The 13149-nt window shown below is 42.2% G+C and overlaps 1 protein-coding gene across 2 annotated transcripts in view; it reads right to left on the bottom strand.

The window, feature by feature from the left end:
* The window catches only part of PREX1 (phosphatidylinositol-3,4,5-trisphosphate dependent Rac exchange factor 1), a 176825-nt gene that overhangs the window by 103220 nt on the left and 60456 nt on the right, over window positions 1-13149 (bottom strand). For both annotated transcript variants that reach the window (XM_076351609.1, XM_076351610.1), the window contains exon 2: window positions 4667-4738. In XM_076351609.1, coding sequence (XP_076207724.1) covers window positions 4667-4738 — 72 coding nt within the window. The remainder of the gene's footprint in view (window positions 1-4666; window positions 4739-13149) is intronic.

Raw genomic sequence — 13149 nt, 5'->3', positions numbered from 1 at the left:
CTCTGGGGTAACATATTTAAGAAAGGGGAAAAAAAACCTGTGCAACTGCAGCTGAAGAGAGGAGTGAGATTACGTGAGAGAAACAACTCTGCAGACTCCAAGGTCAGTGTGGTGGGAGGAGGTGCTCCAGGCACCGGAGCAGAGATTCCCCAGCAGCCCGTGGCGAAGACCGTGGTGAGGCAGGCCAGCCCCCTGCAGCCCATGGAGGTCCACAGTGGAGCAGATATCCACCTGCAGCCCACGTGGAGGACCCCACGCCAGAGCAGGTGGATGCCCGAAGGAGGCTGCGACCCCGTGGGAAGCCCGCGCTGGAGCAGCCTCCTGGCAGGACCTGTGGAGCCGTGGAGAGAGAGGAGCCCACACTGGAGCGGGTTTGCTGGCAGGACTTGTGACCCCGTGGGGGACCCACGCTTGAGCACTCTGTTCCTGAAGGACTGCACCCCGTGGAAGGGACCCACGCTGGAGCAGTTCGTGAAGAACTGCAGCCCACAGAGGAAGGACTCAGGTTGGAGAAGTTCGTGGAGGACTGTCTCCTGTGGGAGGGACCCCACGCTGGAGCAGGGGAAGAGTGTGAGGGGTCCTTCCCCTGGGGAGGAAGGAGCAGCAGCGACAATGTGTGATGAACTGACCACAACCCCCATTCCCCGTCCCCCTGTGCCACTGGTGGGGGAGGAGATAGAGAAAGTTGGGAGTGAAGTTGAGCCCGGGAAGAAGGGAGGGGCGGGGGGAAGGTGTTTTAAGATTTGGTTTTATTTCTCATTACCATACTCTGATTTGATTGGTAATAAATTAAACTAATTTCCCCAAGTTGAGTCTGTTTTGCCCGTGACTGTAACTGCTGAGGGATCTCCCCATCCTTATCTTGATCCACGAGCCTTTCGTTACATTTTCTCTCCCTTGTCCAGCTGAGGAGGGGAGTGATAGAGCAGCTTTGGTGGGCACCTGGCGTCCAGCCAGGGTCAACCCACCACAGCTTTTTAAGTCTTAATCTTTTTCATACAAAATGTGAGAAGAAAGTGTGAGTACACATATACGAGATGGAATGCTACCTACACAGGGGGAGGGAGAAGTCCTGATGCCTGGTGACACAGCCATTAGTATTGACAGCCCCTGGAGGAAAGCCTGAATGGGCAGAGTAAATAGTGGAGTCTGCAGTGACATACATATTGCAGACAACGTTTTCTGTCACTTTGCTTTAACTATGCCACTTGCAAAGAGACGATCTGTAGTGTAGTCAAACCAGCTTTCATGTTGGAAGCAGCCTCCCAGGTCTTGCACAGTGAGTGGGTGATGCTCCTCTGAACCCCAAAGCATGCTGCCTGACAGAGCCAGCCTTCATCTTCCTGGCAGTCGGTATGTGAAGTGACCGAGACTAACATCTTACAATACTTCCCAAAGCACCTTACCGTAACACTAAGCTTTTAAACTTCATGCAGTGGAATTTATTCACCAGATGTGACACTGATTCAGCCTGGTGGCTGGTGATGTGGCAGTAATTCAGAAAAACAATAACCTGTAAATTAAGTCTAATCATTAGAGACAGGAATGAAACCTCAATTCATGGTTTAAAACCAGTTTCTTTCTGGTTTTGCAGGGGCAGACAAGATCAGGAATTCAAGGAGCCTTCCTCTCTGCATGTACCCAGGTTCAACTCTATACCTTCTGTTATTCAAGGATGGGCAGAGCATTTCTCTCAAACTCCTCTTGCAAGCTGGCTGTATGTGCAGAGCAGAGTCTGTTGCATCTTCCTTGTCTTTGCTCCCCTCTCACTTCAGGAATACTGAGATACGGTAGTATGCACCATCATTAATGCATACTTGTGCCTCATAGCTCCCTTCTGGCTCTGAATAAATAAAAAGATTCCAACACACTGAATTTGCACTGATGGGCTCTGAACCAAAATAAAGGACAGGGAGCTAGGACCATTTGATTGCTTCCAGAAAACTTCCTGCGCTAATTCAAGCGGAGCGTACGACGGTTCTGTCACATGGCTGAAACTGATGTGATGACACAGTAGCCTCTGTCTGCATGGCTTTGCCAGAAGCTGTGCCAAAAGGGGATTAACAAGGAAGAGGAAAACATCTGTCAGGGATGATTTTGTCCTTCAGGAGCAGTCTTCAGAGGGTATTTTTTGATCCAAGGAATATCTGTGTAATCTAATGAATTCCATGGTGGTCAGTAGAGCTCTGCTTGCAGTAGTATTCGCAGATGAGTCACTTGAAAATCAAGGCAGCAGAGAGACCTTGACTGCATGTGCTTCTATATCCAATACGCAGTTACCATTTATAAGCCTTATACGAGGATCTATGTCTGGCAGCTCGTGTACACCCTCAAATTGTACTGCCTTCAATCTACTGTATCAGTAAAACAACATTAGTGCCCTGCTGTGAATGTAGCATAATACTAATATATCAATAGAGTTATTCCCACATGAGGCAGCGAATAAACTAAAAATGTTTTTTTATGATGTTGCTGCCGCTGTTAGTCACTGGAGTACTTGTAAAATCTGGGCCTGGCACAGGACACTCAATGTGGCCTTTCTGGAAGGGGATACAGTGGCCAAAGATTACTGAAATCTCCAGTGCTTAGCACCAGCAGTAGGAGAAACCTGCAAAAATAATACTGGGAGCAATAACCCAAATTATCCTAAAAAGCACTTTCTTTCCTTTTGCTCAGAGGTGAGTGACTGCCAGAATACCCTGTATTTTCCTCTAGACGTTTCTGCTGCATGAAGAAAGAGAGGAAAAGACAGGCTTTTCCTTACATAAGCTGCCAAACCATTTATACAGTCTCTGCTACCATCCTTGTTGCTGCCAGCCACCTCACAGCTCTCTGGTGACTCAAGATACATAATATTAGCAGGCAGAGTTATCAGAAGTCCTACCACCACCTTGCTTGCCCTGCCTCTAAGCAGCAAGGAGGCAGAAAGGAGAGGGAAAGAAAGAACAAATATCTTTCAACTGCAGGAAAGACAATGAAATTATTTGGGGTAGGGGCGGAAGGGGGACGGGAGGGGGAGATAATATTGACTCTGATCAGGGAAACTGTGCCTTTGTGATTCTATTTCACCAGCAGTAGGCATAGGCCCTTTATTACTGAGGAGAAGCTCTGTTATTGAAAGCTGGGTATTGTAATAATAAGAATAAATGAGGTCTCACAGTGGCCTCAAAAAGACCCCCCAGGCACTTCAAGAATGACACAAAAATGAAGTTGTACTTCCCCTGAGGAATGTGATGAAACTTCAAATACAAGTACATTTAAATCAGCAGAGAAAATACGGATTCTTCTGCACAGGCTTTGTGGGCACTGCATCTGATTATGTGGCAGTCATAATTAATATTCATTTTGATGATATATGAATAATGATAGAATAATAACTTTCATCAACATCTGCAGCTGTTCATCAAATTGGCAAATGGTTGTGTAGGTTTATTTCCCGTGCAGAGCTTGCTTTTTGCACACTTCTCTGCACACGAGATCTATTGTCACTAATCACTTGTCTACTTTTTCTTCAGCCACCCCCAAACTTACTTCAGACTCTAGATGGTGAGTTTCTGAGGAGCAGGGACTTCCAAATTTGAAGACAGCGAGAGGCTTAGCTCCACAAAGCTGCCAAGCTGTCTTGCTAATGCCAGTCAGTTGATACTACAGTATTGCTAGCCTGTAGAATGAATAGCAAAAATGGGGGCTAGAGCCCTGCTAGGATCTCTATACACTCAGGTGATGCTAGTATGTGAAATGGAGGAACCAGCCTTAGGGAAACACGTGCCAGCTGCAGTAGCACTGGCTGGTGTGATATACCTACTATTGCTGTGCCCTGCTCCCACAAGTGTAAAGGGCAAAGTTTCTGCTGATTTAGGAGCTACAGGATCAAAAGCAAGCCCAATAAGTAAGCCTCCAATGGCAAACAAACTGCTCCCTGTCCCACTGATCATCCGGGTTTATTTGCATATGTGTACAGAGGTTTCACATGCATATGTGTACAAGGAGGGTTTAAGCCAAATTACTACAAGAAAGTGTTGCTTGTGTTTATGAAAATAACCAACAAGGCCTCCTGTGACCATAGGCACTAGAGAAGCTAGTGCCTCACAGCTGTGTTCTATGTCCCACGTCTCTTTCCAGTGCAAAACTCATTCAGGAACCTCCTTATGCAAGGGTCTCCCGTTACTTAGTCCTCCCACAAGAACCCAAATTCCTTCCCAGTAGAACACAAAGGAATATTCCTGCTTCCTTCTCATAAGCTCTATCAATTTCAGATTTGTAAAAGACAGCAGATGCAAATTGGCTAACTGAATACTGTCAAGCAAAATAGATAAGGGCTGTGCATTCCCTGCCTTTCCTCTCAAAGACACTGAGAGGGCCTCTCTGTCCTCTACCCACCATTTCACAAACCTTGCCAAAAGTTAGTATCTCTGACAACACTACACTGTTGTAAAATTTTACTGAAATTAGCTGGTGGGATGAAAAATTGCTGGAATATGACAGCTATACGAATGAGCAAACAGACTCACAGATAAATTGTCAACATGAGCCTCTTCCTTAGGGAACCAGTTTAATAATAAGCATCAATATGACATGAGGATATTTGATATTCATATCCCTGAATCTAGCCTTTCATTACACATCATTTTCCCTACCAAGAAAATGAGGCAGATAGAAGAAATACCTTAACATTCTCCTCTGTTATGTACTTCTCAGCTTTGTCCACAGCATTCTGGCGGATCCGGTGAAGAAATGCCTGCAGAGATAAGAAAGATTATGTTCAAATGGCTTGATACAGTTTGATTTCACTCTTTTATATCCTCTAGGTTCCCATCAACACAGTGTGGCTGATTACCTTTAAGACTGAAAGAATGTAAACATTTACCAAATCACCACCACAGTTCTTAGACTCAGGGTTGCATTCAGGGTAACACAAAAGACATATCCTACAACGCTGTTGGGTTTTGCCTGGCCATAAATGTCTTCCCTCTGTTGAAACTTTTAGACTTAATTATCTGTTACTACCAATAGACCACAGTGAGGGTCTGACTGTTTTTTCTTTGAAGGTTTTCCCTCTCTCTAAGATGCAGCTGTTTTGACTTTGGGAGGGAGCATGCCTGATGCACATCAAGATGTATGTCAGCAAAAAGGACTGCAAAGAACGACAAAAGGACACTCATGCTGCTGGAGCTAAGGCATGTCAGAGCTATGAGCTAGGGTTATGGACAGGTTCAACAGACTCAATACTGGGGGAAGAGAAATGGAAATCACTAGACAGTGCCTGGGACACATTATCCTGTTCGCTGTATTTCATTTGGTTAAAAACAGACAGAACAATGTTGGAACTTGACACTTAGGCCAGGTTTCCCCTTCCCTCAGCTCTGCACAACTTTGGCTTTAACAGGCAAATCAATAAAAAGCTCCAGGCCAGATACAAATGGACAGGGATCCGAGTATCAGCCTTCAAAGCATAATTCTGGCTACTGGAAGTCAGGACCTACTTGCATTTGCACTGAGCATATCCGCAACATACTTGATCCAGTGGGAAGGGTTTATCAAAGCACACTGCATGGGATTTCTACCTCAAGTCTCCACTGTTGTAGCAACTATCGGCTAAAGGGCACTTCTGAACTGAGAGTAGGGATTTTTACTTTCCACAGGCATCAGCAAAGAGAGATGCAAATACCCGCAAGTGAGACTGAAGGGAAGCCAGTGAGGACAGAATCTGCTGTGATAAACTACATGACCCATGCACGGAACGGTAGAGGGCTTTCCTCTCTGTCCTTGTTAGTGGTTTCTAACTTGCCTCCCACACAAAAGAGCGAGCCCTGGGGAGTGCTGTGAACAAGGAAGAAAGGAACTTTTTTACCCACCTGAGACAGAGAGGGGAAGTGGGTCATTTCTTTGTATTTATGGTACAAAGCAGCTTTGTTACAGCTTGATAATAAAAGGCTTTTAAAAGTTGAACTATTCCCGAGCAATGCCCATGTCAGCTGATGCACACTCAGCTTTTTCTTTTTGCCTTTTGCCTGTTGGGATTGGCAGCAGCTTACAACCTGATAAGAAGCAATGTCACTGAACCAAACTTAAAGCTTATAGAATGCCTTTGCCTCTGGTATTTTGGTTGGAAGACAGTGAACATGTCGCTCTGTCTGACTCCAGCACTAAAACGAGCACATCTCTGTTTCTGCTTAGCCATGGCTCTCTGTCACTTGTCAGCCATTCACACTTTACAGGACAGGCACCAATAACAAAAGAGATTAATTAATGAGGCATACAGACCCTTCATTTGTTTTTGGCCCTGGATTCTCAACCTGCTTTTGAACAAATTTCAAAGACTATAACCACGTTGCTCCTCTTGTATTGCTAAACAGGAAGGAGATCCTGGCTAGATTCCAGCTAGACATAGAGAGCTTGGAGCAGGTTGTGTGGGCTAAGAAGCCTGAAGAACAGATTCCTGCGTTAAAGGAACAGGATATGTGTGCCAGCAGCAGAAGAGGCATTTTATAAAAACCAGCCACTCCACCTTGCCAATAATCTGGCCAGGAACTGCTGCAATGTTAATGTACTGCCCAGCACCTTGGCAACAGTCAGGGAACTGTCTGAGATGAAGTGTTCAGCATGATGACTAATGGCAGGAGGATTGACAGGAATAGCTGTTGCCCTCCTACTTCAATGTTGTGAGCGATATCTGAGCATTAATAATCAGGCATCTGATTTATATGAGGTAGCACATCATATTAAACTCACTCATTCTCAAAAGATAAGCCGGGCAGAGACTTTTCCTTACTTTAATCACATCTCTGTTTGGAGACAACAAATCCAATTGGAATGATTAATTAATCTACACAATTAGCAGCTCCACTGGTGACTAATAGTTACCTGCATATTAGTCATATGGTGGGTCTAATAATAGAAAGTTGGTAAACAGAAGTGCAAATCACATTAGCTGTTACAGACTAGTCAATAAAAAAGCAGTCTGTGTTAATCTAAAAAACAGCTTTTCTGTGATGCTTGTCTGAAAAGATCATTTAATGTGAGCATGAGAAAGGGAGAAAGGAGAGAGAAAAATCAAACTAAAAAAAATGAGAAAGGCATAGAAGCAGGGAGAGAGTAGAAAGGAAGAAAGATGTAAGAGGGAAAGAGGCAGTCAACTTTATCAATAGTTTGTCAAATCTCCTACAGCTTCTGATTTGCCTTGATGTGCATGAACAGCAGTCTCTCCAGTAATAATAAGACAGTAACAAGAGATTTTGGTCTTAGAAATTTAGTCTACTTTCCAAAATGCAATCCCCCCAAAAATAAAAACTTAGTGGATGCAGAATTATTTGTTCCCCAGTTTTCAATAACTTCTCATGTGCAAACAGAATCTTTTGCAACACAGTCATTCAAATTAAAAAGCATGATAAACACAAGCTATTAAACAGCAGCTCATAGAGCTAATGTTGCATGCCCTGTTCACATGACAACACAGCTTTCCTTCCAAACCACTTCTAGCTTGGAAAAAGCAGCCCTTTTCCCACAGATGTTGTTCAGACATTTAGGCCGGTGTTTTCCAAACTTCTCAAGTGATTTTTTTGTGCTACCAGTTTTACTAGGCTCTAAGCTCATCTGTACCAACACCATCCCTCTATTCACCTCGTGACACAGACTCTAACACCCATTACACAAGTAGTATGCAACTCTCTTTGGGAAACATAGCTAGAGGGAGTGGTACGATCTTCTATTAGACCAATTGATATATCTGGAAAATCAGACAGGTATTTGGGCCAGGACATGACAAATGTGATGAAAAAAGAGAGAGGGTGGTGGTGGTGAATATTAGGAAACTTGCCATGCCCACATCTTATTTATATTCCAAAACAAATTGTTATTAAAGAGGAAGTAGTTGAAGAGGTAAAGGGTTTTCTGGCCACCTAAAAAATTACTGAGGCAAACGCGCTCTCTGGCTGCTCCAACCTCTTCACACTCTACACAACTCATATATGAATTCAAGGGGTCTAGTCCTTGATATTTTCCATGAGGAACTTCCAGGGACCCCTCGGTATACCCTCTTCATCTGGAACACTTTTGATCTCTGCAAAAATGAACTCACTATCCTCCAGGGATATGCGGAAGCATAGGGGTCAGCTTTCTTGAGAGCTCTTGAAAAACATTCCTAGGACTTGGGGACTCTGAAAATCATTCCTAGGACACAGCAGGATGATCACGATCACCTCTCGCTGCAATCAAAAGCAGAACTCTCTACTGTGGCGTGCTGTTGGTTTCCTACACTTACAAACTATCAGGGATTCGGGGAAGGACAGCAGCTTACGATAGACTATACTGAAACAGCAATCACACATCAGATCAGTAAGACATTGTTGAAGAGCTAGAGAAGATGACGAGACAACAAAAGTAAACTCTGTTTCCTTCTATCTGCTTGTTGTACACTGGTCAGGACTGATGTAAGGTTAAAAATTTCACAAAAAGAGATAAAAAGATGACAGATAACATGACATCTTTCCTTTTTATCCCCACAGATGCTGCATTTGCTTTCTTGCTGTTTGTAGTGTTCTGCTGTGCTGACACCGGGCCAGGTCTCTGAGCAACTCAAGCTGCATGGTGGACTACTGCTTGCACAACAGAAGAGGGGAGAAGGACTGGTAGAGCCCATGGGTCCAGAACAAAAACAGGTCATGGCACAACGTAGGGAAAAAATGTGAAAATGGACTGATAAATTTTCATTCTCCTGATAAAGGTCTGTGAAGGTCTCATCTTCCATGCGTGTGCGCTAATCATTAGGAAAACAGCCCACAGAGGATTTGTTTTTGTTTAAAATTCTGCTGCTGCATCAACATAACATTTATTTGTGCACTGTGACTTGTTGCCCTAGAGGTCTGCCTCTTCCAAACTCAGCAGGCCATGTCTGATGCTCCTCCTGTCATGCATAAACATGGTTTATAGTTTGTCTTACAGTACAAATGCCTTGCAGGATTCAAGAAAATCTATGACAAATTAGAATGAGCAGAGTGAAATGCTTCCTTTCTGCACCATGTCACGTTGGGTAAGTTCCTTCCAATAAATACTAAGACAAACACATTACACGTCTAGAATGCAATTGCGGTATAAAAGTTCATTTCAGTAAAAAGTACTTTTTAATGGCCCCTTTTTCATGAAGGTGTTTCTTCAGTTCACTATCCTTACAATCTACTATTGCAAGGAAACCTTGTTGCTTTGAGCATCTTTGCTGCACCTCTGAACCACAAAAGCACAAAGCATACTTTAAGGAAAGAATCTGCTAATTGTGAGTTTTTCCTCACATGAAACAGACTGAAGCAACTGGGATTTCTCTCAAATGCTTTTCAAATGGCCCTTGTTGAACCTTGACTTGTAGCCTTAACTTCATTAGGGAAAATTAGTGTTTACCATGTTCTATGTAGCATAAGTAACACGTGGCAAATACTAGGGACGAGGCAGTGATAGTTTGTTCATGCCCCTTCTCAAAATTAATGTCTAAGGCAGATACTTCCTCAAATGCTCAGAAATAGCAAGAGATTTCTGACTAAACAGCAAGGCAGGCAAACTGTGCATAACCCTGAGGGAAACGAAAGGGAGAACAGAAACAAACAACGATGAGGCAACTGGCTACCATATCCAGAAGGAGCAATATCTGAAAGCACAATCCTGTGAAACCCGTTTTCTGAACAGGTGACTGGAATTTCATATTGTCCTTAAGAGACAAGTGAGACAATTTTGTTAAACTCGTCAGTGATCAGGACTGATTCAGAACAATGCAGGGATCTAGATGAGCCTAGTATTTTCAGTGTTAAAATGAATAAATTGCTTTACACTTGTGCAATCAATTGTTTAAAGCTTCTTGCAAGTGCAGACATTTTGATTCCAAGAAAACATGCTCACAGTGAAAAATGAAGAGGTGACATGGACAATGAATTTCATCATTTGACCATCACTAGCATCTTCACCTTGCAACTACAGCATAGGGGCTATGCATTAATCTGTCTCTGACAATACAGAGTAAAATTTGTCATAAAGATTTGTACAAGAACTTGCAGGTGTAATTTCAATTTCTTTTTTTTCCCTCACTTGAGTAAGTGTTGCCACTAAATGCGGCTGTCAAATAAGCCTTTGCCTCCATTGCAGTACAAGTGAGATACCAAAAAACTCCATTGTCTTTAGCAAAGCTGCTTAAAAGTCCTGTGGGAATATGGCTCTACTGAAATAGTCTGATGATTTAAAATGAACGTTTGGTGAAGTTTGTGTTTTAAGAGCAGGTGCATCCTTGCTCATGTTACTCAATTGTTAGCTTTGAACCTTGTCATCCTGATCATGTTGTTCTGCATTCTATCAGATATGCAGTTTATAAGCTAAAGCTCTACACAGATGACAGGAAACATAAATATCCTGCATCCTACACATGAACTGCAGTTCTCATCTGCACTGAAGTCAGAAAGACAATACAATAAACGATCTCAAAATAATGTAACAATGACTGCACAGGGCTATTTATACAAAATAAATCCCACCACAACTTTTTTTTTCCCCCTTCGTAACAATTAAGTGAGCATTTCTATGAAAAACTAAGTCTTTCAGCATTTCCTTTTAAGCATGTTGTAAATATCTGAATGCAGATCTTTCACTGCATGCTAGCACAGGTTTGGGTTACCAACCAACTGGGAATCAAGTCATTTCAATTGGAGGTGAACCTACTTCAGTTCTATTGTTCCTAGAGTGGTCTGCAGTACTGTGCACTGTTAACCAAGATCTACTGACTTCCATCCTGGATTTTAAAGACAGATGAAGTCATTCTTGTGTAAATTCAGACACTGGTTTTCAAACATCTCTTACCTTCCTGGACAAAAGTCAGCATATACATGTAGAATACTGGGCCTGATTCAGGTTTTTCAGTTGTGAAATTTCTGTTAGAATATTGGAAATCAGAAGCAACTCCTTTGACATCACTAGCATTACACACGTAAAATGGAGCAAGAATGAAGCAACTCTACTACCTTTAAAGAGTGTATTACTGTACCTCTTACACTGTAAACTGGCAATCCCGTACTCACTCATTGCTCAATTACTGGCTGCTATATTAATATTTCTGTAAAAACACATTTTAAATTATCAGTGTCCGGTAAAGGAAGAAAGAACTCAAGCATCAGTTGAGTGCATTATACTGAAATTCCTGCATAGAGTATTTCACCTATGAAGAATATTTTCCTCTAGATCCTCTTAAAACAATAAAGAGCCACAGCTGTGAGAGAGAGCAACTCTGCAAAAAGTAGCTCAGATCTACAACCAAATTAATTCATCAGCAAACAGCTGAACAGGGACTTGCCTGGTAGGCAGAGGTGTTTAGTAAGAGGAAATAGCATCAGAAATATCTTTTATTGCCCTAATTTCAGGCTTCCTGTGTATCAGATTGGCTTTAAAGCCTCAAAGCTTATTGGTATATATTTATTTTTTTTATCTATCCCCTGAAGAGGAACTAAACTATTAGCTAACCAAGATGATTTAAAAAAAAAAAAAAAAAAGCCATGTACATTACGGAATATCAAACACATTCTTTGCAAACAGTTCAAGCAGCCTGAGCTGTAAGCTTGCATCACTGCCTACTGCTAAGCAGAAGGTCAAATAGACTCTACTGTACAGTTTTTAAAATGACACTTCTTTTCCAAAGGTTACAGCCCTTGCATAACCTTGGACTATGTCAGACATGAAATGAGGTGAACTACTTATACTGATCACCTATACTCTATGATACTCATTTCACTATTTTTGAAAGCAAATATGAAGATCTCTGTCTTCAGAACTATTACTCCCATACCCCTGGAGACAACGTCCTTCTTGCTCATATGCCCCAACTCCACCCCCCACCCCCACACTTCCTTCTTTTAAGAAGGTTTTTTTCATTCCAGTGTTGTCATTTAGAATAGCAATCATTTCACACACACAAAAGCATGGATGTTACAGCATGAATCATCTCTTCCCACAGAAGACTGCATGACCTTTTCCAAAAAAAGTAGACTCCATCTCAGGTGAAACTGCAAAGACCATCAGAAAACAAATGCAGCTTCAGTTCCAAAATCCAGATGTATCACAGGGGAGAGATCTTTTTACCTGAAGCATACTTTCAACAGGTATTTTTTATAACTGTATGGATATATAAGCAATAAATACATCTATACATATTACAAAACATCCATTGATAGTGGCAATTTAATAAACATCAACTAAGCACTGATCATGGCAATTTGAAACTTCTTCCCCACTTCTTAGTTTGACATATGGTGAATCCCGATAAATACCAAATTAAATATGGGGAAGCATCCAGAAACTCAGCTGTTTAAAATTATGTAAGTGTATTTATGAATAAAATGCTTGAATAAATAAACTGGATTATTTCTTTATATACAACGTAAGAGAAATAGCCACTGCTTATGTAAGCTATATGCCTGAGATATTTCCAAAAATCAGACTGATTTGTCCTTAACCAATCCTGCATTTTAAGGCTCATGCAGTTATGACCATACTTGGCTGATTTATCTTACATCTGTCTTGCCATAGAGTGTTATACTGTCTATAACATCAAAGTTAATGAAAAACAGTTGCAAAATACTGGCATTGCATAGCACTGGGATTTTCAGTGGTGCTTGAGAGAGTCAGACATTCCAATTGCTTTTTACTTACTTTGACTCTCTTGACACGGGTCCACCACAAAATGGTTTCTGTCAACAAATCACTGTGGCTAGGATTCACCTCATCTAACTGCACCCACCTAAAGTTGAAGCCTACCCTAAGTTAGTGATACAGGTTCCCTCTACAACAGAAAGCAACGGGCAGGCAACTTCAGAGGATGAGTCACTGCGCTCTAGGAGTGATGTTTAAGAAGAAAGGCTGAATTACCCTCTAGAAATGCCTTTCTCTTTCCATCAAGAGAGAGCCTGGCTGACAAGTTGAGATTAGACCACCCTCCTTGCCTGTACCACTTTCACAGTATCTGCAAATACAAAGTTCCAGGGTAGTGAGTGTTACTGAATCATTTCTAGAAGTGAACCAGTGACTGTGTCCCTCAACATGGATGATATGAAATGGGGGCATTGCAAGTTGACACATGCAAAATTAATGTGCACAGACATTCTCAGCACAGTAGTATTCCAGGACTCA

Source organism: Aptenodytes patagonicus, chromosome 14, assembly GCF_965638725.1.
Source record: "Aptenodytes patagonicus chromosome 14, bAptPat1.pri.cur, whole genome shotgun sequence".
In the NCBI taxonomy this organism is placed as follows: Eukaryota; Metazoa; Chordata; class Aves; order Sphenisciformes; family Spheniscidae; genus Aptenodytes; species Aptenodytes patagonicus.
The sequence above is the reverse complement of the archived record's forward strand: the minus strand, read 5'-3'. Positions and strand labels throughout refer to the sequence as shown.